This window comes from Pteropus medius, unplaced genomic scaffold (genome assembly GCF_902729225.1).
Source record: "Pteropus medius unplaced genomic scaffold, Ma_sr-lr_union100, whole genome shotgun sequence".
NCBI classification, from domain to species: domain Eukaryota; kingdom Metazoa; phylum Chordata; class Mammalia; order Chiroptera; family Pteropodidae; genus Pteropus; species Pteropus medius.
Window position 1 is genome coordinate 9,420,022 of NW_024354500.1, and position 26,297 is coordinate 9,446,318.

General features: G+C 35.6%; 1 protein-coding gene across 6 annotated transcripts; it reads left to right on the forward strand.

Moving 5' to 3' along the window:
• Positions 1–6,433: 6,433 nt before the first annotated feature.
• CGA (glycoprotein hormones, alpha polypeptide) lies at positions 6,434–17,806 on the forward strand. Of its 6 annotated transcripts, none has more exons than XM_039852958.1 (4): positions 6,434–6,553; positions 15,688–15,794; positions 16,824–17,008; positions 17,460–17,806. In XM_039852958.1, exons 2-4 carry the CDS (start codon positions 15,695–15,697, stop codon positions 17,535–17,537), a joined length of 363 nt encoding a protein of 120 aa, XP_039708892.1. In that variant the 5' UTR covers positions 6,434–6,553; positions 15,688–15,694; the 3' UTR covers positions 17,538–17,806. The 6 variants fall into 6 exon arrangements, with proteins under 6 accessions (XP_039708892.1, XP_039708894.1, XP_039708891.1 ...); XM_039852960.1 differs by lacking the exon at positions 6,434–6,553 and adding an exon at positions 9,885–9,971; XM_039852957.1 differs by lacking the exon at positions 6,434–6,553 and adding an exon at positions 10,485–10,500.
• The last annotated feature ends 8,491 nt before the right edge of the window (positions 17,807–26,297 follow it).

The following is a 26,297-nucleotide window of genomic DNA, read 5'->3' on the forward strand; positions in this document are numbered from 1 at the left end:
CTTTTTCTGATTTTAAATAGTTTCTTCATTAAAAAGCAGTCCTGTCTCTTTCTCTTGATTGCTAAGTCAATATTCTGGCTGTCTTTATTTGTTCATTTAAAAAATGTATAGTATTAAAAACCTTCTACTTAGTTCTGTGACCTTAGGCAAATCACTGTGCATTCGAGAGCCTCAGCTTTTTTATTTTTGAAATAGAAATAGTCTTATAGTTTTGTTGAGAAGACTTCAAGCCCGATGATAGATAGAAAGGTGCTTTGAAATAGGATCTGTGCAGGATCATGGAGGAAGAGGAGGATTTAAGTATGTGGAGAGGAAAGCGGAGGGCACCTCAGACAGAACTGTGAAATGTGTCCTGATGAAAATGCACAGAGATGGGAATGAATAACTCTAGCTGGCTGACTCTGAAGCAGGTTGTTGTTCTGGGCGTATTGAGAAATAAACTTAAAATGTAGGTTAGGATCTAGTGGAGAGGGAGGTCTTTTAATTGACAAGGACCTTGGATCAATTTTGGATTAGAAAGTGGTGGGATTAAGTTGGTATTTTCAGACTTGTCTGGCAAGAAGGGAGAGAAAGCAGATGCACTAAGACCAGTTAGAGGGCAGATATGCCAATCCTGGTGAGAAGAGATAAAAGCCTGAACTATATGAGTGCAGTGGGATAAGGAAGAATGGTATGTGAGAGGAATGGAAAACCATTCCTGTCATCATTATACCACTGCTGCCACCACCCAAACCACAAAAAACATGGTATTGGTATTACAAGAGAGTTGCATGGACTTGATAGCGATCAAGAATGACTCTAGCTTTAGAGTTTCAGTGACTAGGAAAATAATATTCTACTCTTTTGGTAATTTTCAAGTTTACATAAATTTTTATATTCACTCTTTCTCTCTTTTTCCTTTCTTCTTTTATTTCCCCCCTGGACTCCAGCTTAAATGTTTTATAGAGTGACCCAAGTTAAAACAACTCCCGTGGAATCTGATAGGCATAGAGATAAATGAAACCACTACTACTGCCTATTTCCATTTGGCCCCCACATCCCAGAGAACATTTATCCTGGAGATGTGAGTGTGCAAAATGTATGGATGTGGAGCAGGTCTGGTGGGCAGCGGCTGATTCATACTGTTTCATAAATGCTGGCACCTTTGTGAGCAGCAGAGTCTCCCTCTGTCTGAACAATGACTGGCACTTGAACAGTCCAAATGGGGCTTAGGCGGCATTTAGATGCTGAGATTAGATAGAATCCTTCCACCTTTCAACTCAGATTGAGCTGCGGGTAGGGGTGGTTCGGTATGTGGGGAGGTGTCAGGGTAATGTTTCTGACAACATCTTCCCCTTGCCCTTAAACATATTTTTCATTGAATAGCAGCCAAGATTTTAGGCCAGGACAATTGGCACTGCTGGCTCCTCCTTGTAGAAACTCGGAGATTTCTGTTACTTACACTAAAAGTATCATCCAAAGGAAGTCTCCTTTACTTAATAAAAGTGGCTCTGATTTCCTCTCACCAAATTCTTTACTGCCTCTAAAGCTGAACATAACCATTTAAACAGATGAGGGAAAATACAGTTTTCTGAATGGAGTACTCTTACCTCTCATGGCAAAATAGCCACACCCTTTAGACTATAGATGCTTTAGGCAAACTTATATGACAGCTAATATCTCCTAAGACTCTTTTTGCAAAATTGGGGTAGAAAGTTCTTTTGGGCTTCATCTACCCACCCTGTCCATACTGCACTATAAATGTAACTGAATCACTCTATCAGTACAAATGCTTCTTTTTTGGTTCTTGCACAAAACCCATTTCTCCTGTGAAGCCTTTCATTGATAGCCTATTACTGAAAGCTTTCTGAAATGGAAGTGGAAGGAGATACATGCAAAGCAAAAAGAAATGGAAAAATGTTAAACAAATTATTTTTCACTTGTGAGATTTTCCTCCCTTTCTTTGCAGCATTATTTGCCTAGTCTATTGATGTTTCAGATGAGGAAAATTTCACATAATTGTTACAGCAGCTTCTCTCTTTCTCTGAGGGTTCAAGTGACAGAGGTTGTGAGCCTGAGAAATAGGATACTTGCATTATTGATTAGGCCATACTGTTTTGACTGAAATAGTAGTGAATATTCTTGGCTGATTTGTATGTGTCAAGTCGGCCTGGTTCTTGTTCATCAATTCTGGAGAGATTTTGTTGCTGCAGCTGTTAGACATCACGTCTCAGTATGTTCTTTCAGACTGCCAGTTACCTTACCTGCTGCTGTTGATTACAAACCTTATTGCAACCAAGAAACTGTCTACTGCTTGTTTTTGTGTCTGTAACCATGGATAGTTTTTGGGTGCTTTGGGCTATGTTTATTGTAGATTTCCATTGTTGGAAGTTTTAGCTGTTTGTGTGGAGTGAAGGCTCACATAGCTGAACAAATGAGTTTACCGTTTTCAATTTAGTTGTGCTACAGGGGCAGTCAAAGATGAAAACAAACCATATTGCTCCTTAACTACATTTCTGGCTTACTAAACAATGCTGTACGGTCATGCTTCTCAAGCTTTGGTATATAAAAATGCAAATTTCTCAGCTTAGCTGACAGATTTTGACCCAGTAGGTCCCAGATGGGACCCACGAATCTGTATTTTAAACAAACAGCCTGGTAATTGTGATTTAGATGACACATGGGCATACTGCAAGAAATAGCTACACAGCATTTAAGAATTGTGTTGAGGTTAGGAAATAAGAGCTCTGTCTTAGCCTCATGACAAGTCAAAGATAATGTTGAGGGAAAATCCCAATACTTCTAATTTATAGCAACCAGATTGTAGCAACTTAAAGATATGATTTATGTCTAATTTCTCTTCGGTAATGCGCTTTGGTTGATATACTTGGTAGATAGGCACTAAATAATTAAATCTAATACTTAATGATCTTCGCAAATATAAAACAGTTATTATCAGTCATCAAACATTTTTATTAACCTGAATTAAAATAGAGAACCTAAAACTAGACCCCGAAATATTTGGGAATTTAGTAGCCTTTGAAATTAGTCAAAAAAAAAAAGAAAAAAAAAAGGGTTGAGTATTCCCTCTATGGTGTATATGGTGTTATATAACAAATGGCTTGCCATTTAGATTTGAAAAGAACTTGGATTCCTACTTCACTCTTCACTCCCAAATAAATTACACATGAATTAAAGATCTAAACTGGAAATAAATAAGCTGTTTATACTCTAGAATAAAATATGAATACTTTTTTTCTAATATTTTGGCATTGCATAAATCTGACAAAACTAAAAGTTAAAAATAGACATATTTGACTATATGGAAACTGTTGTATGATAAAAATATCATAAAAGAATAAAACATCAAGCTTAAAATTAAAGATAAAATTAACAATGTGAGAAAAATTTTTGAACAGTTATTTCCCAGAAAAATAACCCATAAATGACCTATAATTAATGAAATGATATTCAACCCTGATCAAAATGAATAAATGCAAACGAAAATAAGATACTATTTTTTATCTATTTCACAAAAATTAACATAATTTATGGCATTGGCTTGGAGGAATGAAGAGCACTTAAGCAGTCTCTATACAAGTTTAAAAGCTATTCTTTGATCCAGCAATTCCAATTCTAAAAATGTATCCTGGAACTATAATTGTACATAAAACCAGAACAAGGATGATAATTATAGTATTGTTTATAATAGTCAAAAAACTGAAATTAATGTATATGATCATTAGTAGAGGACTGGTTAAATAATTAATAATCCATAATACTTTGTACTATTAAAAGTCTGGTTGTATCTGTCTGCATATTTGGATATAGAAACAACCACCAATATACATTGTCAGGTTTAAAAAGAAGAAAGAAGACAGGGCATTAATGTGTATATTATGTTTCTATTTGTTTACAGCGAAACTCTATATACATAGAAAATTGCTGGAAACATTAAGAAATTGTTAAAAATGGATACTTTTATGAATTGGAGTAAAGATTTTGGAGTAGGAGGAAGACTTATTTTTCATTGTATATACTCTTATATTGCTTGAAAATTTTAAATCATGTAATGTATTATTGAAATTACTGAAGAAAAGCTACTTGAAAAAGCACAGATTTTACATACCTCAGCTGTTTTTCTGATTGCAGCATAATGTTTGTGATAATCATACTTTGCTATTAGAAGGATCAAATTATGTTTAATAAAACAAATTAAGTAAGCATATGAAACATTTACAAAGGTGGTTATTCTTTTAAAATTCAGTCTGTAAATGACAAACCTTCATTAGGAAAAATTCATGCTGTTAGTACAGCCTGTATTTACTTCAGAGTGTCATTCTGCTATGCGAAGATCAACATCGTAACAGTTACTATTTCTCCTGTTATCCCAGTGTGTCTTCATGTAGTCTGCCTTCTTGGTAACAGGCACACAAATTTTAGCATCTGAGAGGTAACTAAATGAATGAGGAGTGGTTTGGATTTTTCACTCACCAGCTCTACCAGTTATTCAAGATGGGGGAAAATAGAGCTGTTAGGAATGGGATAAAACTGTCAAAAATACATGAAAGCAGCTATGTAAAATATTGAGACAAAAACATTTTTTGATAACAGTACTTGACCCAGTTATAACTAAAAATTATATTTCTCCAATTAACTAAAAATTAAGTTCTCAATTATAATTAAAAGTAATATATGCCATTTTAGAAAGTATAGAGAAGTATAATTTATACTATGTCAACAGAAAGAAATTTCTGTAAACTATGAGCACAAATGCAGAGTTTCCTCCAATTTTTGTATGCTGTTTATCATTTTAAGGAGAATTTGGATAGTAGTGGGGATTTATGTATAATTTACTTACATATACACAAGATATGTGCAGAAACATATATAAGAAACTAGAAACATCACCCCTGACATAGAGAAATTGGGTGTCTGGGGAGAGGGAGAGGTCAAATGTAGAAGGAAATGTTTTGACAACTCTTTTGTATAATTTATTTGTTTTGCCACATCATGTTTTTTTAATACAAAAAAAAGGAAACACTGTAAACTTTAAAAATGCTATAAAAATGTTCATAAGAATTCCCTGATATTCCTAATTCTTATATAGAAACATATGAAATAAAAATAAAGCCTATTACTAAATCATAAACCAAATGAAAATAATTTAATAATAGCACACAAGAAATGTCATTTCTACCTAATTATCCAGATAGAAAAGAAAAAAAAGATTGAAAGAAACATAAATGGGGAGGAGAAAATAGAATAAAAGAGAGTGAAATGCCTTAAAGGAAGGGAGAGAAGGAAAAGGAATTTTTTCCTAAGACTTGAAAGATGTCCTTCCCTTGAAACTATGAGGGCTCCAGATTTCCAAGATACGTCTGTTACTTTGAAAATATACGGCCAATCTTTTGAGATTTAAATGATAGAAATTCATGAATAATGGTGACATCAATTGTCACCAGGAAATGGTGAATGGGTAAAGTAGATAATGGGAGAAACCATCAGAAGGAGGTAATGGAAATCTGAAAAGGTGTAAGAACTGAAACAAATCAGTTTATCACAGATAATAAATCACAGAACAATTTTGCTTTCTTTGGTCAGTTTCTTTTTGTCAAATAGTTGATTTTGTACCACAAGAATCTTCTAAGCTCTCCTTTGGGGAAATTGTTAGTAGTTTGTATCTAAGCCAGTCCCCACAGAAATGGCATTGAGCAGAGTAAGTGGAGACAGGAACCTTTTTAGAATCATCATCTGTGTGTGAATAAAAGCAGCCATAGCTGTAGCCTCGGGAGCTGGGTAGGTTTTAGAGACGCTGTACCGGGAATCTTGGAGTTAAATGTCCCACAGCTGGCAAGCCACAACACGTGTATTTTCTGTTTAAGAAGAAATTGAGCTTTATGAAAGTGAAATGAGAGGGGAAAAAAAGGCACAAGTATTGAGATCCAATCAGTCTTTCAGAGAACTGCCTCTTACCTTCTCCATACATCCTTATTAAATACATTCAATTTTAGAAAAGTCTTAAATAGGCATGTGTTTCATTATTTGTTTCCTACTGGAATAATGTAAGCCTGGCAATGCTCTATATCTATTACTTGAAATTTACAGCTCTTCTCCCGTTTTAAGTAAACATCAGGTACTTAGCTAATTAAATGTGATACTTTTAGGATTTTGTTTATAGGAAAGTGTCAACTTTCAGGATGTTGTGTGTAAGTCTCGATAAAATTACGTAGAAAATGACAGTGTACTCTTGTTTCATAGGCTGACCTTGCGGTCACCGCTGCCTGAAATTGGCTCAAAACAAAAAATGATCTAAGGGTTGAAAGAAGATAAGATCAAATTGATGTCATGGTAATTACACAAAGTACCATTCAATCGTTGGATGGAATTTACTGTTGATCCCTAGGCTTAGATGCAGGTGGGAATGTGCAGTATTTTATTACTTTGCTGGTATAAAAGCAGATGAGGACTTTATTAACTGTAGTCACTGAGAAATCGCAAGACGAAGCTAAAATCTCCCTTCTGATCCACAGTCAACTGACCTGAACACATCCTGCAAAAAGTCCAGAGGAAGGTAATAGAGAATAAAAGAAATTTGGGGATTTTAATTAAGCGAGGGGTAAAATATTTGAGAATATAGGGGAGCTGTGCATAAACCTTAGTAAGAAGAGGGACAGGCATTTACACATTCTCTTTTCAGCACTCGTCATTGCACTGGAAGGAAGTCTGTAAAATTGTGGTCTGTGATCACAGGCTAAGATGTTATCTAACAGAAGCCAGAAACCAAATGTCTCCTGCTGAGATGTGTGAGTGCCTGTCATTATCCTGATTTTCCTTAAGAAATATTGGATGTCATTTGAAAGGCATTCTTTTGAGTGACTTTCAGGGGTCAGGGAGAGGGTGAGTAGATATTATGTAAGATGCTGATATTGTTTTATCATCAGTTTTTAAATGATGCATCACTAACTGTATCTTCAAGTTGCCCACTGATAAAGCAGCTTACCTGTTCAGCTAATGACCATAGCTCCTGACATCTTTTCAATAGTTGTTTTTGTGTAAACTTGAACAGTAACACTGACATCTCTTAAACATTGTTTCCATTTTCTTCTTTCATAAAATGCTACAAAAATAAGAATCATTAGTATTTTTCCAACTATTGCTGATGACTTTCCCATTCTAAATGACTTGCCCAAGTCTAACTGGTTTGTTCCAGTGAGAGTTTCAGGAAACTTTGCTAAATATAATTAGTTATATTTGCATCACTGCTAGTTGAAATGGAAGCTGGTTGAAAAATTCAGACTGAATAAGAAAAGTGCTCTTTTGTCTTTCTTCATTAGTGTTGAGAAACAGGATTTAATTATGGGCTGATACAATGTGGGTCCTTTGGAATACAGAAGCTCTATTTCATCTTCATAACAACTTTTGTTTTCTAAGCTCCATAGTCCTCTTCCTGCTCAAAAGTAAGGTATTTTACATTAGAACGGAGGACTTTTTTTTAAAGTTTCTGTAGATACCTTTTAAATATTTACTTGACAACACCAATTCAATTATTCAAAATATGTGTCACCCAAATTGCATTATAATACTTTGCTAAAGTCTTGAATTATTAAAAAATAGAACAATCACCATTTATGAAAAGTTTATGTGTTTTCAACTTTAACTTTGGTTTTGATTTAATTTTTTTCAGTAATATAGACTTGTTAAAATTTTGAGTCATATTTCTTACCATTTCCTGCTGAAAAGGGCAGCAAGTGAACAATGTTAGAAAAGCAATCGATTATGTTTCAGAACGGATTCTCAGTTTCATTGTACATTTCTTTGTAATGTGGGACTCAAATTTGCATAAAAACTCAAAGTGAGAGCTGGGAAATAGAAATAGTAAAACCAGAAGGTAACGGGCATTTTGTTCAAAGCAGATCAAGATAATCTGCTTTCACAAAGAGAAAATGACCCATTGCACCAAACCCCCATTTTTATAGATTGTGAACTCTAGAGTAGTTTGCTATCAGTTTATGATCCTTGCAAATTCTGGTTTTGGTGTGTAACATTTCAGCATTACTCACTGTAATGTTGCAAAAAGTAATCCAGCAATCTTTGGTTCATCATTCTCAGAGATAACATTATAGAAATGCTCTAGCATTCTTAATCCACTGGGAGGGAATGGGGTGAAGAAAGTGGGGAGGGGGCTTAGGTTAGACTGAGAGTAGAATCAAGGGCAATGTTAGGAAATGTTAGGAATCGAATTAAAAAAGACAATAGTAACATCACTATCCATGTGTGAATCAATGTCCTAAAGAAGGAAATGGATTAACTGTGTTCTTTGAAGTTATAGGGGTAGCATAGGTAAAAGGACATAATCTTAGGATCAGATTACTTTCTAGTGCCTTTGGTAAATCATCTTACTTCTCTGAAGTGTAGTTTTCTAGTCTATGAAATAGGTGCCATAATAGTGCTTTCCTCATAAGAGTATAAAGAGACCCAAACAAGGAAATATATGTGAAAGACAATTCTTTCCCCCTTTTTCCCTCTCTCTACTAATCAGGCCCTAGTTCTCATAAATTGATCAGTTATGAAATGCCTCTTTATCCAAACAAAATGGCTCTCTTAAGGCTGTTTTGAATATGTGAAGTCAGATAGATATAAAAAGTTATATGGGCAAGTTACATTTAAACTGGCATATAATGTTGCTCTAAAAAAAGATATCGACACCTTATGTAGGGATATTCCATCTGAAAAAAAATTATTTAAGAAGTTCATTGTAAAATGTAAAGATTTGAAGGCAGCATAATGAAGTGTGGTTCAGACCTTGAAGTCTGGAATTGTAAAGACACATTCTAAAATCTTGACTCCACCAGTGATAAAATTTGTGACTTTGTATAGATTACTTCATCTCTAGAATTTCTTTACCTGCCAAAAATGAGAATAATATCTCATAGGGTTGTTATGAATTTTAAATATATTTGTGCGTTCAAGGTACCCAAAACAATATCTAGCACACTCAAATACTCCATTAACAATAAGTGTTATTTTTAAAGTATATTATATGTGTGTTACATGCTGTTAAGCCAGCTCTGACTCCTGGCGCCCCTATGAATGAGTGACGTCCACCATGTCCTGTCCTCAACAGTCCTGCTCAGCTCCTGTAGACTCATGCCTATGGCTTCTTTCATGGGGTCAATTCATCTCATACTTGGTCTTCCTTTTTTCCTGTTGCCTTCTATTTTCCCAGCATTGTTGTCTTTTTCAAAGAACCTGCCTTCTCATGATGTGCCTGAAGTAGAATAGCTTCAGTTTTGTCATTTTTACCTCCAGGGGTGTTTCAGGCTTAATTTGCTGTAGGACCCACTTGTTTGTCTTCGTGGCAGTCCAAGATACCCGTAGAACTCTCCTCCGACATCATATTTCAAATAAATCATTTTTTTTCTCTATCGGCCTTCTTCACTAACCAGCTTTCACATCCAATTTGGACCTTAAATTTTGCACTTAATAACATTGAACTTTTGTCAAATTATCCAAAACTCATCTTTTTATAAGATAGAGAAAACATTAATTATCTATATCAAAGAATGGGTGAGGGGTTTTGAGACAGATTGTGGGAGTGTTAACCAGGCTGTCCTGGTCCATTCCCCTAATCTCTCAGGCACCGCTCGTTACCTTTGGAGAAGACTATTGATGAATGTGTTAATGGGTCTCGAGGTCATTCCAGTGCCTAGGAGCAATGTTGGAATGTCTACTTGGAAGAACTGAGAACATGGGGGATTATTGCAGTAGGTGGCTGGAATGTGGGATCACAAAGACACTCATTACTAAAACAAAAACAAAAACAAAAAACCTCTACTTACTGCAACTAGAGCACATGAGGAAAGAATCTAGTAGTCATGGCCCAAACTAGTAGCCATGGCCACTCGAAGCTGTGTTTTCTCACCAATGACCACAGACTCTTGGAATTTGTCCACCCAGAGACAGAGGTGGTCACTTGGTGGGAGATGAAGGTGAGCCTGCCCAGGGGCCTGCTCTGTGGGAAGTGGCGGAATATAGGATATCAGACATTCTAATTTCCCTTTGACTTTCCATCTTCCAATCTTTCATCAAGGCTGAACTGTTGCTGTCTTCTTTGGACAAGGAAAGATGCTAAATTCTACAGGCCTATTTTCTGTTTAACAATTACTGAATAACTATCTTATGCCAGGCAACGTGCTGGGAATTAAAGGCTTTGCTTTCAAGGTTGTCTTTCATTAATTCTCTGAAGGCAGCCTCCTTTTCCTCTCCTTGGTAGTTAGCTGGATTAGATGGGCTAATGAGGTGAAGTCTTAGGTGAACCCTCTAGAAGTCAGTTAGCTTTAATCTGTTCTGATAACAAAGAATTATGTCTCTAATCCTAGCCAGTCATCTCAAAAATGTGCTATGAGTCAGTTGGACTTCCTGGTGTGGAGAGTATGGATGAGTCACACCATCTATCACACCATTAGAAAAACCGAAAACCTCACTCTCTGACAGTGGGGGAGCAATGGCAGCATCTTTGTAAGTGAAGGGCAGGATGCCACATTGTACCAAATATGTTTAATCTTCTTGGAACAACCTTTTATACATACGTATGTGTAGATATATGTGTACATATATGTACACATACGTATGTATACATGCATGGTACATGTATAGACACCCAATTTAAACCCTGAATCTCATATATATACATAAATATGTGTGTATGTATATGTGTATGTGTATGTACACATATATGTACACATACGTATGTATACATGCATGTGTACATGTACATATGTGTACCATATATACATACACATCTAATTATTTATATGACATATATAGAAAACATTCCATTTTCCTTTAAGTGTTGCAATAATAGGATGGGTAGGAAGGGATTATAGAGTTCTCAATCCCAGAATGTTACTTTGTAAGGATTTTTTTCTGTGATAAAAACAGCACAAGATCTGCAAAGAGAAGCCCCTTGTTGTTCACTGCGCCTAAGTTTCGCTGCTATGTCAGGTTGTACTTCTCAGAAGTGGCCACAAATATCTTTCAGTCTACATCCCCTCTGCAGTATTACCCTGCCACTCCCATATCAAAAGTGGTATGTCTATTTTTGCACTCCATTTGATATATGGGGTGGGTTTGTATGTGTGTGATACTTGGTATGTGAGGAAAAGATAGCATTCTTGAAAGTATAAAATAATATTATTGCCATAATTTGCTATTATTATTATTTAACATGTTTGCATAATATTTATTTTGATTACATATAATTAACGTATTAATGGTTTATAAAATAGGGACTCTACCAGTGTACTATTCTCTCTTTCTATACACATACACATATACATACACACATATTTATGTATATATATGAGATTCAGGGTTTAAATTGGGTGTCTCTTAGTTTATATCAAACTGTACTTGTCCAAAAATTTAGATTCTTAATGTAATATGATTCTGTAAGGAAAAGATAGCATTCTTAAAAGGATATATATATTTATATATATATATATATATATATAAAATAGGTAAACATCCTACATATTATATATATGGTACACTGTAGGGTGTTTACCTATTTTATAAATCTTTTAAAATATTAATTATTTATAATCACTATAAATAATATTATGCAAATATATGTTAAATGATAATGGTGAATTATGGCAATAATATTCTTTCATACTTTCAAGAATGCTATCTTTTCTTCACAGTCATGTTATATTAAAAACCTAAATTTGTGGACATATATAGTTTGATATAAATTAAAAGACACCCAATTTAAACCCTGAAGCTCTTATATATATATTTTTATTAATGTTTTCTTTTGAATTCTTATGACTTTTGTATTTTAGCATAAAATGGTTCCTACTTGTGGCATATTTAACACTTATAGATCCACATATTAGTCAGCTATAAATTATATAGCTAAGTAAGAATATACTGTCTCTAGTGAATTTATTATCTAAAAATATTTTCTTTTATTAAACATTTATTCTAAGTTGTCATTCAAGATATATCTTGTTCCTCAGCATGAATGACAGCTTTACATTAGCAACTTTTGATTGATATTATTATTACTGTTCTGAAGTACCAATGCAACGTAATTGCATCTACTCTGTGCAAGGCTTTGTGTTAGGGTGGTAGTGGATTAGAGGGGCATAGATTCTGCCTTTATGAAGCTTTCATATGGATGGAGAGACAAACATGTACATAACTGGCTAGAGTTTGGGACATACTGTAGAACTTCATCTAAGACAGGTGAATGGAGTAGAGAGAGTTATTTATTCTGGCTTTGGAGTTGGCTGAAACCTTTACAGCGAAGCTGGCAGCTTGGCAACTTGACTCTCTGGTGGATGGACTGAGAAAGGAGAGAAAAGCAGGCATACATTTGTTTGGACTCATATTATTCTGATGGCAGGTGATGGGAGCTATGTTGAGTGGACGTTGGAAGTGCATGTGAGGTTAGATGTACTGTCTGTGATATTTGCAGGGTACTGAAATATCAAGAGACTGAGATTAGCAGATCTGATTTAGATTGGGCATATTTTGCAAAATATAATAATTTCAGCTGAACATAATTATTTTTCCTGCCCTGGTTAACAATGTTTTTCTTTCAAATTTCCAAACAGGAAGATCTAAAAGGTAGTAAGGATGATATCAACATTTATCAAAACGCTTTCAAAAACACCTAGAATTTGAAAGTTAATCCCTTCTGCTGGGTTAATTTCATTAAAAAAAAAATAAAGACAAAGCCATTTGTTACTGAAAGCTACAGCAATGGACTTGGGTTCTGCTTTTTCGATTTTCTCTTTTTTTATTTTTATTTTTTAATTTTTATTTTTCAGTTAGTGTTCACATTCAGTATTATTTTATATTAGTTTCAGGTGTACAGCATAGTAGTTAGACATTTATATAATTTATGAAGCGATTTCCACCAGGCACTATATATAGTTATTACAATATTATTGACTATATTCCATACACTGTTCTTTATTTCCCTGTGACTATTTTGTAACTACCAACGTGTATTTCTTAATCCTTTCACCTTTTTCACCTAGCCCTGAACCCCACTCCCATCTGTCAAGCAATCATCAATTTTTCTCTGTATCAATTAGTCTGTTTCTGTTTTGTTTGTTTATTTTGTTCTTTTGATTCCACATATAAGTGAAATCATATGGTATTTGTCTTTCTCTGTCTGACTTAGCATAATTTCACTTAGCATAATATTCTCTAGGTCCATCCATGTTGTTGAAAATGGCAATACTGAATTTTTTGTGGCAGAGTAATATCCTATTGTATATATGTACCATATCTTCTTTATCTAGTTGTCCATTGATGGACTCAGGTTGCTTCCATATCTTGGCTATTGTAAATAGACCTTCAGGGAACATAGGAGTCCATATATTTTTTAGAATTAGTGTTTTGGTTTTCTTTGGATAAATACCCAGAAGTGAAATTGCTGGGTCATAAGGTAATTCTATTTTTAATTTTTTGAAGAACCTCCAAACTGTTTTCCATAGCGTCTATACCAATTTGCAGTCCCACCAACAATGTATGAGGGTTCCTTTCTCTCTGCATCCTCGCCAGTACTTTTTTGATTTATTGATGATAGTCATTCTGATAGGAGTGAGGTAATGTCTCATTGTGGTTTTAATTTGCATTTCTCTGATTATTAGTGACGTTGAGCCTCTTTTCATGTGTCTATTTACCATCTGCATGTCCTCTTTGGAGAAATGTCTATTCAGGTCCTCTGCCTATTTTTTAATTGGATTGGTCTTGTGTATGTGTGCGTGTGCGTGTGCGTGTGTGTTGAATTGTATGAGTTCCTTATAAATTTTGGAGATTAACCCCTTATCAGATGTATCATTGGCAAATATCTTCTCCCTTTCAGTACGTTGTTTTTCATTTTGTTGATTGTTTTCAATCTTCTCTTCACTTTATCATAAAGCAAATTCTGAAATGTGCATTGACTTCATGCTCTCACATTCTGTAATCTTGTTAAAATGTTTCTCTCTTTAATTAATTTTGATATAATTGTTGACTGTATAATACTGAATTTCTAAAATATATGAGCTACAATATCAAAGCACAAAAATGATGTTAGTTTAAATCTGAAATTTTTCTTGTAGCTTTGCATATCACTTAAGCAGTGATTCTCAAACTTTTTGCTCTCAGAACTTGTTTATGCTCTTAAAAATTATTGAAGAGCCCAAAGAACTTTTTAAATTAAATTACGTTTATTAATATTTACTGATTTAGAAATATTTTTAAAAGTTTAAAGATATTTATTCATTTAAAAACAACATTAACCCATCACATGTTAACATAAATAACAATAAAAACATAAATAATATATTTATTAATAATATGAGTAATTAATATAATCACATAAATAAATGATATAAATTATTTATGTAAATAAATAATATGAATAACATATTTATATAAATAAATAATGAAAATAATATATTTATAAAAATGACAATTTTCAAAACAAAAAAATTAGTGAGAAGAATGACATTGTTTCACTATTTTGAAAAAATTTTTATAAGACTGGCCAAATAGAACATAGCTACACTTTCATGTGATATTTATTTTTCTGTCTATTTCAACATTACATGTCATGTAGACCCTACAAAATTTTTCTGAACATTCATGGGAGGATGAGAGCAAAAAGGGCGAACAGTATCTTATATCGTAGAAATCATTTTGACCTCTCAGACCCACTGAAAATGTTTAGGGCTTTCAGATCACTCCTTGAGAACCACTGACTTAGAATAATATTTATTCAGTATTATTTGTTGACTGAAAATAAAACCAATAATTACTTGTGTCTAAGCATATATGTTAGGTAGAAATCATGACATGAATATGTTTTAGCCTTACCTATACTTACCCAGTCTATTTTTCTGTATTATAAGCTGTTAGTTCTACTGTTTGACATATTATTTTTAAGAGATGTATGGGTTGATATAAATATCTAGCAAAAATATCATTTTATTATGTCAGACTGTATGAGAAGTAACCAAAAGTGTTGACTCATATGCAGTTTTAAATCTCATTCTGAAATGTATTTTTTTTTAAACCTTTGATTTGAATAATTACAGACTTAGAGGAAGTTGCAAAAAACCACAAAGATACAGGGCAGTCCTGATACCCTTTAGCCTGTTTTCCCTATGGTAATACCTTGCATAACTATAGTACAATGTGAAAGCCAGGAAACTGACATTGGTACAACCCACAGAGTTTATTCAGTTTCACTGTGCGTGTGTGTGTGTGTGTGTGTGTGTGTGTGTGTGTGTGTGTGTAGTTCTATGCAATGTTATCCTATGTGCAGATTAGTGTGACAAAAATCACAATCAAGATACAGAACTTTTCCATCAACACTCCTCTACTCTCTCCCCAACACTAACTACAAATAAGAACATTGAGGCTTCTTAACAGGATAATATATTTTAAAAAGGGAATTTGTTGTTATCATTAAGCCTGATTCTACTGGTTGATGTGAGAAATGGGAAGATTCGGTTCCCTACCTCTTTCTTGAAGACAAATTATTTTTTTATACATGGCTTTAGAGTGTATTGGGACCTGTAAGCAGAGGGATCAGGTCACCGATTACTATTATTAGTAGTAATGTTAAAACTACTGGTTGTTGTTATGACTGGTAAGCCAGCTTTAGAGTAACTTTTTCCCCCCATGTCTGTTTTGCAGAAGAGCCATGGATTACTACAGAAAACATGCAGCTGTCATTCTGGCCACGTTGTCTGTGTTTCTGCATATTCTTCATTCCTTTCCTGATGGAGAGTTTATAATGCAGGGTGTGTGACCAAACTTGGTTTTGCAGTAATGAGAAAAACACACATTTCTCGATGTACATCGATAACTTCATTAATTTTATATCCACTTCCTTCTCAAATGTGATAAATCCTTGCTGCTGAATACATACCTAAGTACTTGTAGATTGTGAACATAAAATTAAATTAGTTTCCAAAAATGTACAGTGAAAATGATATCTTACATGTTTATTTAAATAGCAGGTTGTACATTTTCATCTGAAATAGATTCCTGATTATTTTTTATTTGAGTTTTACATGGAGAAAATGCTCTTTATTCAGTTTAGCTCAGTTTTTTTTTTTAACACATTTCCCAGAAGTTTTGAGAGGATTTTAACATTGTGTTTTTAGATGGATTTTCACATCAGTTAACGAGTGAGAAAAACAAAAATCATTTTATGCAGTAAATTTGTTTTGCTGTATTGTTTGAAAAATCAAAAAGAGTAGCTGATATAATTCCATCTGCTATGAAATTGTGACCTGCTATTGGTTATGGTTTTTCTCTAGACAAATGGCAATATTTTAATCCTAGATCCCAAATGCAGATGCCCCCTCTAATATCAGATTCTCAACTCTCACCAGCTTTCTTAATTCTGACATATTTTTCTCTGTCAACATTTAGAATTTCTACGGGGAAAAAGCAATAGTAGATGTTAAAGGAGAAAATATTTTGCCTTTGGGCAAAATTCTCCTGTCAGGTGTTTTCATCTGTCAAATTTTGTTTTCCTTATAAGCATACTATTAGTATTGGGATACAGAAGTCATACTTGGAGAGAGAGAAACTACTACTTTTGAGATTTTCCATGCATACTTGCAAAAATTGTCTTCCCATAAAAATAACTCTAATCAGTACAAATAGATACTAGGTATTAAGATTAACCTATAGTCAAAAAGTATTTATTTATCTCTTTGTTTCCAATGAAAAAATATTTACTACCCCATAATAAAAAAAATATATAGTTTCTTTTTGAATCGTATTTGGATTATTTTATTCTTTGTCTTTTTGGGGGATAGGTTGCCCAGAATGCAAGCTAAAGGAAAACAAATACTTCTCCAAGCTGGGTGCCCCAATTTATCAATGCATGGGCTGCTGCTTCTCCAGAGCATATCCTACTCCAGCTAGATCCAAGAAGACAATGTTGGTTCCAAAGAATATCACCTCAGAAGCCACGTGCTGCGTAGCCAAAGCATTTACCAAGGTGAAAACTTAAAGGGCCCCAGAAGCTTTTTAACAGTCTCATTAGAGAAATGTCCCCAGAGCACCTTCATAAAGTTTAATGCCGGAGGCGTCTAATGACCGATCCTTTGTCAGGCATTTGTACAGGGAAGGACAGCTTTTGTCTCCTTTAATCAAGAGTCAGCAACCTTGTGGTACGGGCTGGATTTATTTAGAATAAAGAGAATAGAGGTGGAGGTGATTAGGGGCAGATTGGGAAAGAGAATAGAATGCTTCTTACAAAATGCGAATTTCACTTTTCATAGTGAAAATATCAGAAAGAGAGAATATGTAAATATAACAAGCATCTATTTAGTTCAGCTGGCTACAGACAATTTTATTTAAAAGTTTTCAAATTTGCCTATCAACTATCTATTTATCTATCATCTATCTATTATCTATTATCTACCTATAATTTTTTTCTTTCCCTTTAGGCCACAGTAATGGGAAACACCAAAGTGGAAAACCACACGGAGTGCCACTGCAGTACTTGTTATTATCACAAATCTTAAACATTTTGCAAAGTGCTGTGTTGATGATTGCTGATTTTCTGGAATGGAAAATTACTTTGTTCAGTGTTTATGGCCTTGTGGGATAAAATCCTCCTCTGCCTTACCATACCACTTTTGACATGCTTTGAGGATATACTGCAGCTTTATTGCCTTTCTCTTTATCCTACAGCATAATCGGCAGTTAGTTCTTTTTGTTTGGAATGCAATACAGCATTTAGCAGGACTATAAAAAGCTGGATATGCTGGAAATAAAGTCTTTTAAATCATCATTCTATCACTGAATTCTAATTTTTTCTTAAAAGTTTAAAGCCAGTTGCTTTTGATAGAATCAATGGAAGGGAGTGAGCCGGTGGGTGAGCTGGGGCTACACACACTCAGCGACGTGACCCTGGAGAACCTTGTTCCCGTCGACCCTTCCAGAGCAAGCTGTGACTCTTTCAGCCAGTGCGATAGTTACCAGACAATCCATTGGAGTGAGGGAAGGAAAAGTAACTTCTATTTTTATTCGTTTTTATATCATCCCTTTAGATGACCATTTTGATGAGTTTTATAATAGTATAGATGTATTAGTATGGTAAAACATGTATACAATTTATAAATAAATAATTATACTCATGTTGGGGATGTACTAATTTTTACTGGTAAAAGTTTATGCTTTCAAAAAAACAAAACAAAAAAAAAATTAGAGAACACTGCTCTGGGGTTTGGGAAAGAGAAAATCCTTCCCAGCCTGAAGTTGCGATCCTCTTGGCTTATGCCTAACGAAAAAAAATAAAAAATAAAATAATTAAGTGCATCTTATTAGTCCCTGGCAGCCAGGTTGTAACTGAATGGTGGCTCAGGAAAGAATACTGCTGTCCTCAACTAAAAGTGGGTATTGCTCTGAAATTCTAGAGGCATCAGCTCTTACATTCCATGTTCCCGTTTGAATGGGAATAAATGCCTGATGAACAAAGTAATCACTGAGAGCTCACTGTGGCTTTGTGGAGTACCAAGCACTTTCACTTAGTTCTATCTAAATGCTTGAGAGCTGCCATGCATCAAAGAGCTGTCATGTTTACTGAGCATTTATACTTAAAAACAGAGATTATCCTTACTTTGAAGACCCTTAAATTATATTATATGTGATTGAGAGTTACTCGTAAAGGAGCCTGAAATTAGAAAAAAAACCTCACCAATCACAGATAAGGTTTTCAAAAAAAATTTCAGTCATTACCAATTTGTCAAGATTCCATTTCTGAGTGAAAAGCCAGTTCTTAAAAGGTTGGTAAACACACCAGGTGTTAGAGTAAAAAAATTAAAATTGGTGCATGTACTTTTAAAAAAACATTGAAATACACATGAATATATTATTTCACTTGTTAATTTATTTGTTTATACATTTATTTAATGTGTAATAAGTGCTAGCACGTCGTTGGCTCATACGGATTCAGAGATACCAGGATTCTCTGGAAGCTAAGATTGAGAAAATATAATACAGCACAATTTAAGAGAATAATGGTGCTGATCATTGGTTCACTCAAATATTTAACAGATATTCATTGAGAATCTACTATGTGTCGGGTCTTGAGAGCCTGTGTGGATGATTTAGCAGGAGAGAAAAGCTACTGATACACCCTTAACTATAGTGCTCTTGTCTATCTGGGGTCATCCCATTTGACAGAGGAGATAGAATAGGTAGCAAGGAAGGAAAGGGACATCCCCATGATCATTCAGATCAGACATATCAGCCCTGATGAGCAGAAAGGTGAAACATCTTGGCTATATTTACCTCTCATCTGACCAGGTGCCAGGCATGGTGCTGGTCCTGAGAAGGCTCCAATAAATAAGACACAGACCCTGTCCTGAAGCAATGCACAGTCCAGTGGGGAAGAGAGACAAAAACAAAGAATTACAATCTAGTAAAATATCTGTTATGGGTGAGGTGTGGACTTTGGTGGCATAAAAGGAGGGATTCAGTCTGGTGGGGTTTCTCACAGAGAGCTTCACAGGGCAGGTGTTGCTTGAGCTGGGTCTAGAAGATAAATAGATAAAGGAGGGATTTGGTCTGGTTTGAGGAAACAGTATAAATAAATGTCCTGAGATGAGAACCAGTATGATAGTTACAGAATTGCAAAAAGTCCGGTGTGACAACTGCAGGTAGGCAGTTAGACACCTGTCAGGAAGGTCCTTGTATAAGATGCAAAAAAAAAAAAAAAAAAAAAAAAAGATGTGCATTTTAGCTAAGACTATAGCTTCTCAAACTAGAGGGGCTGAGGGTTTCTTAAGCCACAGGATAAATACACATCTTCCTGCAGGATCAATTTTGCAAAAATGGGATTAAAGAGTGTGACTTAAGAAACTTCATGTTATAAGTGGGGCTTTCTGGATCCTGATCTTCTGGGAGGTCATTCACTCTTCTTACATTAGGAGTACTTAAGCGGAGGAGTTTGAGAAGTTCTATTAAATGAATTATACGCTCAGCTTTCACTTTAGAAAAATCATTGTAGCAGCAAGTAGAAGGTGATTTGAGAAGGTAAGAGACTAGACAGAGGATCACAAATTGGGGCCTTTGCAATTGTCTTGGCAAGAGCTGGTGATGGATGGCTGACAGCGAGGAGGGGAAGAGAAAGAGACAGATTTGTGAGGAATTGGGAGGAAATAAAGCGATGGTTGTGGGTGTAACTGCTGATTTTTGCATGGCTGCTGGATGACCACCAACAATTGGGAAATGGAAGAAGTCTGTGCGGAGCAGAAGGGAGATGACAAATTAGGTTGGGGACCTGCTAGGCTGGGATTCTAAGGACCAAGTGAGCATGTCTGACAGGCAGCATGTTCAGTGAATACAAAGCTCAGAAAGGATACCAGCCTGGAGGCATAGGCTTGAGGGACATCAGTGGTCAGTGGTATCAAAACCACAGGGGCTAGGATTGTTCAGGAGGGTATGAGGACATGAGGAAGAAAAGATGCTGAACTACCAAGAAAAGATTCTGGGCCAGCCTGGCAGAGAAAATGGGTGTTAGGTCTTTTGAGACAATCAATCAGAAAACTCTGATAGGAGCTCTCTAGAGAAAAGATTATAATCTCAGATATATGAGCAATGAGGAGAAAGAAAAGCAGGCATGGCAGCTGCAAATTTTGTTTCAAGCCAATCTGTAAAAAAATGCCTAAAAGAAGTGCTAGAGGTAAAGTAAGCATATATTTGAGGGGTGCTTCTTTCAAAAAATGTCCTATCAGTCGCCTCAGCCAGAGAGTTGCCTGAAATTCTCCTGTTTGAGATTCCTTCCTTATATCTAAAACACAGTATCTAAGGCACCTTTCTTTTAAATGACAACGTATCTGCCTGAGGTAACACACGTGGCCATTAATGCCATAAGATAACAGATCGCTAGGTGTGTCTGAACTAGGGGTCCTGAATCCTGGTTACCAGGGAGAGAGGTGTTGGGCAGGATGTTAAAAGGATAAAACAGAAAAGGAAGACTTCTGCTACTTTGCAGTTGTGTCAAAAATTGACCCTGAGCAGAAACTCCTAAGTGATTACAGGAATGTCACTGATGACTGGGGCTCAGGAGAAGGTCAATAAAACAGGGTAAAAAAAGTAAGGGAAGGAAAAATGTGTGAGAGGGAAGATGGAGAGGCAAGAAGGGCCGGCTGCTGGAGGAGTCTGTAGCCTCAGAGGTGGTTGAACTGGATTAAAGCAGAAAAAAAAAAAAAAAAAAGCCATGATTCTCCTCACTTCCAGGCTGTCCATTGTCAGAATCTAAGTAATCACCCATAGTCAAGACCTCTAGCCCATGTGGAACCTTTATACAAATGGAGAATGTAGGCAAAGCACCTGGAGTAAATGGTTTCATAATTAAATGGCATAGAAAAGTGGGTGTCAGTCAGTCCTTATTCCTTGGCTGGGCACCTTTGTGGGGTACACACTGTGCAGTCTTACATGGCAGCCCTGCCCATAATCTCATCATCCTAATATGACCATTGTTGCATTTTGGAGAGATCATATCTTAAATTGGTGAGAATCTTAGTTGACATCTAAGATTCCAAATGTCGATGTCTTAATCATCCTTATACTGCTGGGAGGCTTCTGAAGAAAATATCGCCCCAAATAGTTTGTTTTGTCTATACCATGTTTGGGGAAACCAGAAGATCTGCTCATAATCTGGTCTGACAGGAAGGTAGAACCAAAGAATCCACGTGTAAACGACCATGAAGCCGACATGAAGTTAGTTAAGACTACAAACCTCAAGAAGTCCAGAGAGGTCTGCTTACTTGAAAAAAAAAAATAATAATAATGTTAAAACACCTGACATTAGTACAGCACTTTTACTTTCTCAGAACTTTCTGTGCCTAATGTGTCATACATGCCGTGAGTCTCACTTAGCCCCTTGTGAACCGGAAATCAGGGCAGGTGGCACCATCTCCATTTGACAATTGGATAAAAGGAAGCACAAAAAGTTTTGTTTGTACAGGGACTGAGACCACATGAAACCCTGGGTCTCCCCTATCTCCAGTTTTGTGCTGCATCTTTCAGATTCCAATTTTTTCTCAAAGTATGAAGTTTTTGGTTTACCTGCAAAGAACCTATTTATCCCCAGATACTGACTAGGAGAGCTCTCTTGGAGATTAGTCCAGGGTGAGAAGCCATCATATTAAAATAAATGAAGTCTGATCTGTGAATTGTCCACTGATGTTTTGTCTGGCAGTGTGGATTTCAGCTTCACCTTTACAGCTCCTTGGTTCACTCAACCCCTCCTTCAGACACTTCTTTTTTGAACTCAGTTAGGAAAAATGCAGAGATTTCTCTGTTCTGAAAACCAAGCAGGATTTCCATATTTTTCTATTCAAAACTGTACAGCATATAGAATTGAAAATATTAAACACTGTTTTCACAAAAAACTGAAGCTGAGTCTGAGTTTCCTTGGAGCAAAGAGAGGTTAATTATTGCATCAAACTTCAAAATGCGAGACATAAAAAGAACATAACTGTTGGATGTTTTTTAATGAGTTCCCCTTCTAAACCCCAGAAAAGCACACGCTCTGATAAGTACTTTCCTATCGAAGCTGACTTCCAGAGCTCACTTGTCTGAAAGACTTGAAGGCTGAGGGAGAGGGAGGGAAATGCGGATCAGGGCGAAGTCTCTGAAGAAGCAGCCAAAAGCATGGTATGTAATTGAAAAATTTTAAGAATGTTTCCCACAAAGACATTCAGTTGTTTTAAAGCCATTTCCATTAATGGAAAGTTTGCAGAAAGTGGAAAGCACAAATACTGTATCAATTTTCTCCAAATGTTCTTGATCAGAAAGTGTGTTTGAATTGTAGTCACTTACTCAGTTGTAAATTATAAACAGTAATTTATTCTCAATTAAGTTGATAGTACGTAGAATTTCAGCATGCGCAATTTTCCTTTGACGCCCCCTTTCTCAATTGCAACTCATGTTGGGGAGAATTAGAAAAAGCATTAGGGCTAGACCTGGGAAATGGAGAGGAACCGGGATGCAGAGCAGAAGTGGTGGTTTGCCCAAGACGGCTTCAGAGGGATAAAGAAAGAAGAAGAAAGGAAACCTGGGCTTTACCTAGAAATGCGCTGCAGCTTTGAGAAGATGAAGGAAGTGAGATGGGTGTGTGTATAAGGGGTTGCTGGCAGATACTTGGATTGAAGTTCTGATGGGAGGAACTAAAGCCTTAATTTTGGGGATTAGGGAGAGAATTTAACTATCTAAATTACATTATGGTTATAGTGACTGTGTGTCTCTGGTACCACTCCCTGATGTGAAAAGGAGTCATAATATCAGGGATGTAGTCACATTTGTATGAGCAGGGTGGGCTCTGAGGTGTGCCCTGTGGTTCTTGGAGCTGGAGACACAAGTGCTCCTCACGGTACAGTGAAGCTGAGTATGGCCAAAGAGAGGTTGTTCCCCACTGCTGACTCTTGTAATCCATTAGTCAGCCGCAGAGGCACTGCTGCCCCTAGTGGACAAGTAGTACACGGAGATTTTGGAAGAGTTAGTGGATGAGGCTGGGAGTGTGTGTTCTTTTCCAGAGATGCCTGGCAGAATAGGTGTACCTGACAGAGCACATTTGTCTTCATATTGTTGGGCCTCTGATGTGTTCTTTTAGTGGCATCCAACCAGCTGCAGTTCTAACGCATGGGCAAATTATAGCTTCAACGTTATTTAGAAATATTCGATAAGCTAAAGTTGGAGTTTGAAATCCATTCATTTTATTACACAAATTTCAATGTGACATTTGTCAATGAAATAAAAGGAAAACTATTAGTTTCTTTATACATAATTTAAACTATTATAACGTTTGAATGGTTGTGAAATAATTGTCTTACAAATTTTTTTAATACCTAACAAAATATTTTTGCTGGTAGTGACTATCAAGAATTTGGAGAGACTGTTTTTTAAAAGTCTTGATGAATTTCATGTTCCCATTTCAATCATAAAACATGAATAAAAGCTCAAATTTCTCACTGAAATACCTGGAAATGTTTTATTTGAAAGTTTTACACTAACTCGATACTTTGTATTTTTCTCATAACTGTACTTATGCTTTTTTAAACCAAGCCCCACATGGACATCTTCAAATATCATCCAATTCACCCCATTTTTTTAGTATGCCATGACATGAAAGGTTGAGAAACAGTGGGATAGAGGGCTGGATTTTTTAAAAAGGCTGTTTGGTTGCCATGTATAACAGACAAAACATACACAAAAGTATCTATTAAACATTCAAAAAAGGGAGATCTTGAGAAATGTTTAACAAGCTAAAGTTAGAAAAGCAGAATTAATTTTATAGTAACCTGTTATTATTAATTTAATATGTGTGAAATGCTGTTAACGTTATCTTCATTTGGTTTTCTGTCTTTATTGTTTTACATTAGTGGACATAAAAATATTTATAAATATTTATAAGTGCTTTTATAGTTCATTCTACTAAGTCCATTTTCTCCTATGGTTGGGAGAAGAGCCACTAAATGATTTTTTTTTTCATATCAGTGGGCTCATTTACTCATGTATCTCTTTACTAGAATTAGAGAGCTGAATTTGGATAGGATCATGAAAATGATTTGCTATTAAGGTTTCAGAGATTTCTGGGCCTTGTTTACTATAGAGGAAAATTAGGGCAAGACCAATGACTCCTGACCTTTGAAAAAAATCATTTTCCTCCACCTGTCTATGCATTGTTTGCTGGTGATTTATATGAGGGACTTTGCAGCTGGACCCCTTTGCTGTCCTCTTACTCCCTCAGGTATGTGAAGGGAAGAGGAAGAAAAGAACACAAAGGTGGTTGAGAAAGAGGAAAGTTGGGCAGGTCTCTTACTGGACACTTCACAAACTTCCCTCTCAAAGAATTCTACCCCATGTCTTTGAAGAAATTCAGTTATCAATTCCACAGTTTTCCTATGGGCACCAGCCAGTTGCATCAACATTTGACATTTTTAGGCTCTTTTATTCCAGATATCAGAACCTCAGTAAGTCTTTGATTATATTTTAGAATATAAATAATATGCTTTTACCTTTTAGCATGACAATTTCAATACCAAGATGGGAAGCAGTAACTTGCAGTCCAAGTTGGGAATGGGAGCAACCCCTTCCTGAAGGCTGATGCTTACCCCACATCAGGAATACTAAAATCTCTGAAACTTTCCTAGCTCCCCAGACAGACCTACATGAACCCCAGGTGGCCCCTTTGTTTTCTCTCACATCTGCCTTTACAGCCACTTGTAAGATGGCAGTAATAATTTAAAATCATACAGTTCACTTATGGCAGCCTTGCTCCCAACCAGTTTTAAGGTTTGAGAAGGAAATGGGTAGAGAGTTTTATTAGAGTAGAGCGTAGCAGTGTAATCTCTCCGCAAAGCTAGTTTTATTTTAAAAGCTGAAATCAAATCTCTAACAAGGAACTCACCCTGAGAGAGGCATGTTGAAAAGCACAGGAATCAACCTAAAAGAACTCCCAATGACCAAAGTTGGAACAATTTGAGCAACAAAATAAGTAACAATAACAAGGGATTTTATAACCCATAAAATAAATATCCATGAAATCATAGTGACATAAATGCTTAACTACATATGTATATGAGAAAAAAGGACAGCTCTTCCTTACAGACAATTTCTAATTAATTGATGTGGAAGGAACAAGGAAAATAACCACCTCGGTAATATTGTAGGCAGGTCCACTATTGGAAGCTAAAATAAAAAATGGGTAGAAATTTGAGGAGAAACAGGATATTTGCAGAGTCAAAAAGTATCTTCTCCTAGATAATTACTTAATACAAAGAGAAATCCAAACTTTATAGTGGAGAAAACTGGTTGGTACCACCTTAACCAAGTGATCAAGTAATAATGTGTTAGCAATATCACAAGCCTCCCAAAATGAAGCTCTGAGGACCAAAAATTGCATAACTTCAATTTAAATATGGGAAAGCACCAAACAAACTCTGAGGGACAATCTCTAAAACAGGTGGCCAGTTCTCCTTAAAATGATAAAGTCATGAAAGACAAGGAAAGATAATAAGTTGTTACAGATGGGAGGAGACCAAGGAGACACAACATCTAAATGCAAAGTAAATTCTTGCATTGGATGCTAGAACAGAAAAAGAACATTAGTGGAAAAACTGACGAAATCCAAATAAAATTTGTGTTTTAGTTAATGATATTTTGCCAATGTTAATTTCCTGGTTTCGATAGTTCTACTATGGTTACACAAGACATCAACTTCAGGGGGAGCTGAGTGAAGGGTATATGGGAGCTTTCTGTTCTATTTTTACCAC